This window comes from Perkinsus marinus, assembly GCF_000006405.1.
Source record: "Perkinsus marinus ATCC 50983 genomic scaffold scf_1104296928266, whole genome shotgun sequence".
NCBI classification, from domain to species: Eukaryota; Perkinsozoa; order Perkinsida; family Perkinsidae; genus Perkinsus; species Perkinsus marinus.
The window spans coordinates 37,733-42,434 of NW_003216874.1; the positions used below are offsets into that span (position 1 = coordinate 37,733).

At 49.2% G+C, this 4,702-nt stretch overlaps 2 protein-coding genes across 2 annotated transcripts in view; one reads left to right on the forward strand and one right to left on the reverse strand.

Annotated features, from left to right (window-relative positions):
- Nucleotides 1–752: 752 nt before the first annotated feature.
- Nucleotides 753–2,418, reverse strand: Pmar_PMAR015181 (hypothetical protein; the record flags this gene model as incomplete). Its single annotated transcript, XM_002788349.1, has 2 exons — nucleotides 753–995; nucleotides 1,372–2,418. 2 exons carry the CDS (start codon nucleotides 2,416–2,418, stop codon nucleotides 753–755), a joined length of 1,290 nt encoding a protein of 429 aa, XP_002788395.1.
- Nucleotides 2,419–4,272: 1,854 nt separating this feature from the next.
- Nucleotides 4,273–4,702, forward strand: part of Pmar_PMAR015182 (hypothetical protein) — a gene marked incomplete at both ends in the record, with an annotated part of 6,119 nt that continues 5,689 nt past the window's right edge. The window contains one exon of the mRNA XM_002788350.1: nucleotides 4,273–4,288. Within this exon, the coding sequence (XP_002788396.1) occupies nucleotides 4,273–4,288 (16 nt within the window). The remainder of the gene's footprint in view (nucleotides 4,289–4,702) is intronic.

A 4,702-nucleotide genomic window follows, 5' to 3' on the forward strand; every position in this document is an offset into this window, starting at 1 on the left:
GACAAACGGCTGGTCCAAGACTCGGACATCCATAGGAATCATCGAACCCGCGCCAGAACTCGCCCCAGTCACCCTGTAAAACTGATCTCGACTTCTTGACCATGGAGGGCGCTCCAAATACGACATATCTCCTCGACGATCGGTGCGTTTCTCTCTTAACGCCACAGCTCGCCAGGGTAGAGAAGAAGCAGGCGTGAATGGCCAAGGCCTAGTCCAGTTTGGATGCACCAATCCAGCTTTCCAAATAGTAGTATCGATATCCCAATCAAAGGCATTAGGGTTGTCGGGCCGAAGAGGAGGTACATACCCATCCAACTCTTCCGACTTGGGTAACGTTACCAACGTCTGATTAATAACCTCCAGATCCGATTCCGAGAGAGCCAGAGATTCGATATCCATCTGGGCCAAATCCACAGAGGTGTCAGCGGGCCGAACAGCAGAGGCAGCATCAACAATCTCTTGTAGGGTTGACCTAGGTCTATTCATAGTCAAATCCCGTAACACTGTAGGAGGCCTATCCTCAACCGCAAGATTGGTACCCTCAACCGTAGGGATAGAAATCAGGACCGTAGCCGCTAAAAACACCTCGTTAGACCCTGTGGCCACCGTGCCCATATGATGTAACTCCATCCGGGCGGGTATAATATCAGGTACCATATACCCATCAGCATCTCTACCAGCAAGTCGAATAGGAATAGGAACCTCTCGAGGAGGTAGAACCACATTAGATGGCAAGGACCGTTGAACAGGGCTTAAGAAGTCCCTATGTTCTTCATAACGTTGCTCTCTTCGGGGTCCTTGTGGTTCATTGTAGACCTCACGAACTCGGGCCGTAGGAGATGGAGAATTAAGAGAGTAACCCCGATAGCCATATAATGGGGGTCCAGAAGGGAACGATTCCCGCCTCCTCGGTATAGGAAGGGGTTGAGGTTCATCAAGATGTCGATTGGTAGGGGGACATACGTTTCCGAAAGACGCAGCTCTCCTTCCCCGTCCTAAACTGATAACCGGAGTAACAGGGGTTCTCGCAGAGCGATATGGTGTCGATCGACCGGTTGACCCAGCTGGGGTCCCCAAAGTAGAGGCCACACTTCTCGAAGTCAAATATCCCACACGCTCTTCTCTTACCGATGGAGGGGGCGGAGGCAAAGTAGGAATTATATCAGCATCAACGGGCCGAACCAGCTCCACCGGAGATACAGTTGAAATGGACCGTCGAGGCAGCGGAGGTGGCTGGAGGGGTCCAATATCAGTAACTGCTCGTGATGACTCTGATGACGACAATACCAGCCCAGACCCCCCCGTATTAGCAGAACGTCGGGTTGGGGGAGCACGCTTCGGTACCGGCAATGATGACTGAAACCTCGTCACCGAAGCCAGAGTTGATTGCTCCGTCGGTAAACCGAAATTCTCTTGCTTAAGACGTTGTAGAGAGGCCTCGATGACATCATTGTAAGGACACGTCCCCTCATTTAGTATGAAGGGAACGTTATTACGGCGCGATGCCGATTGGACCTCAAACTCATGACGATGGGCCAAACAAAAGAAGCGACCCATACCTTTGTGGATATAGACAAAGTGCACATCGGGCCGAAGTTTCTCACGCAACGTAGCAGCGAACCTCTTCAAGCTGGGGTTGAGAACATCAGATTTCAAGTTGTCCATAAAGTCCAAGGCAGACAACTCCTTGAAACATGGATGGTCAATGAAGAAATAGGGGAATACACTCAACCGACCACGATTAGCACGACCTGGAAGGGAGCCTTGGTTGTCAGTATGACCAGAGCTGTTGAAGTGACGGGCCAAACATTGCAGTTGCTGATCAACATGCAATCCACGAAGCTTCACACAACTGGAGCATACATCACAATAATAGACCAAGTCTCTCGTTAGGAACAGGCCGCAACAATACGCAAGGATGGCCAAGTCCCTGCGTTCAGGTGAGTGGTTATTGGCAGCTAGAGGAACGCTGATAATCTTCTTATTGAAGGCCGAGACGGAGAATAGCTCCACCGAAGCGTCGTCCCATATGAATGTCGTACCCCATGACTCTCGTAGGACTTCATTCCTAACCCAGGGGAATCCCCAGGAAATCAAGGAGCGGGCCGCACTACTGATAGAACGGGCCGAAAACCACTTGGGGGAATGTCTAGCATCGCTGTTCGGAGCGACATTAAACAATTGCCCATTACGGTCATGAAGCTTACGTACCACACCACTGATATCAGTAACCGGGCGAGGCCGAGAGTTACGGCCAAGTCCCGTAAACTCATCTGCCGCGTGGTCGTAGTTACGGGCCGAAACCGGGGTAGGTGGGTCTTGTTGGTTAAAGGTGTCGAAGAAGCACCGTAGGTTGTCTCCACGCCTTTCGGGCTGAACATTGAGGAGTTCCTGAAGTCTGGCTAGTACACCAGGCATTTAGATAACAGCCTGCAACCGAGAGATAAAACATCTATCTCGAAAGAGCAGATTAAATGACAAACTTATGAAAAGCACCAATAATATACCTCATTCTTGCCAAACATTCTAGCAAAAACGGTCAATTGTGCGTGCGCCATGTACGCACGAACCCGAAGATTCGACTTAAAACGGTTATCGAAAACTTCGAAACATGCCTCAACCATGCCATCCATAGGCAGGTATGGGAGGCTAACACTGAGTACTCACAAATTACAAAGAACGTTCAGTGAAAATCATCCACTCCAATATTCCAAGTGCACTAACGTGGGTGTACGCACACCCAAGAGACAAGGGCCTGATAGCACAGCCCTACTAGGACAATACGATCCACAACTTGACGTCAATTACAATACCGGTCTTGAATACAATCAAATATGTCAGAGATCTCAAATACAATTAAGAAGTTACAAATCTTGATTACCATCAAGCAGAACTTCAATACCAAAACTCAGAGGTACCTTAGTAGAGTGAGACAATAAAATCCATCACTTCCCCTCCCCGCAGAATCCTACTGCAGGGTGTGAAGGAGGATTTAGCACTACTAATTACTTAGTGCTACCTCTCGAAGGTCTCCAAGAGGGGGAGAACTTCTGAGGGGGACGGATCACACGACCAGTACGAGTAGTACGGGGCGGCGGCGAACCTGGGGGAGCAGACTCAGGCAAAACCGCCGGCTCTAGAACTTGAGGTGAGCGGTCTTGCTGATCCGTGATTCCCGAGGACACATGGGGAATATTAGAACCACTTGAACCAGCTGATATGGCAGAAAGCATTTGACTACGGGCCGAAGAGGACGGTCGTGATCCGACAGATCGGGCCGAAGCATCCGCAATAGAACCATTATCATCAGGGCTGGAACCAGCAGACCGACCAGACTGAAGCACCGGATGAGATCTTCGCGACGAAGATAACCCTTCACTCGGCAATAGACTTGGGTTTTCAGAAGGAAGACTAGGAATCACCGGACCAGAAGCCTCTTCGATTAGCATGTCACCATCTCGAGGGCTACGAACTTCTCCAACCTGTGGTAGTGGTTGTAGCACATCAGTATCATCTTGAGCAACCCAATATGCCGAAGGTTGAGGCTGATATGGCCTATCATGAGAAGGAGAACCCATCTCGGCGACATATGACGAAACTTCATCGGAATCTGCAAAATGATCCAAATGGTCTTCTTGCAATACCGGATCCGTTCTAGGGATTTCCTTGAAAGGATACAAGGGAACCCTTGGAGCTTCATCAACAGGAGGTTCCATTCTCACAATGTTGAGCTGAACCGGTATCATTTCTGGTTGAACTGGATCTGCCAATATATAGTCGGTAGAAATGACCTTCTCCTGTAGATCTGGGAAATGTCGAACTACCACCGTCTTGTTATTAGATCCAGCAACAAACTTGAAGATGTACCAGTCTGCCTGCCATTTAGGAAGCAACTTACGGGCCGGAGCATTGTTGCCATGAAAAATCTTCAGGCGAACCCGTTGACCAACGTAATGTCGTCGATGAGAAGGTTGTCTTAAGGCTGCCAGACGGTATGAAGCACCATTAGCAGTAGCCCATTCATCCATAACATCATCAATTTTGGCACGTGCCCGGGCCAAATAGGCTACATAGCTCTCAGGATCATGCATCAAAGATGAGTATTGATATAGACTTGGCAATAACATTTGAGGAGCTTCCCTTCCAAACATAAGATAGAAGGGAGTGAATCCAGTGGCCGAATGAGGAGTCGAATTATATTGCCATAGGACGCCTCGTAGATGACCTTGCCAATCCCCTACGGTCTGAGTAGCCGTTCGGAGCAAATTCAAAATGGTAGAATTGAAACGTTCCACATGACCATTTGAGCTCGGATGATGCGGAGTAGACCGTACCTTAGTAACCCCCAAAATCTTCATAACATCATGAAAGATTTCACTCTCAAAGGCAGGACCTTGGTCACTCAGTAACCTCGTAGGCGGGCCAAATTGTGAGCAGAGTTGCAGCAATGGTGCCAAAGCATCAGTAGCTCCTTCTCCTTTTACAACATAAGCATCGGCCCAACGTGTGAAATGATCCACAATAACCAGCAGTTTGCTAGGGCCTTGGTCTGATGGGCCAACAAACAAGAAGTCCACAGCAATAGTATGCCATGGTGCTTCTACCGGAAAGGGCACTAAGGCTGCCGGGGGTTGCTGCCGAGCTTTAATGGTCAAACAGCGGGAACATTGTGCCACATAATCTGTGATATCCACGTGCATAC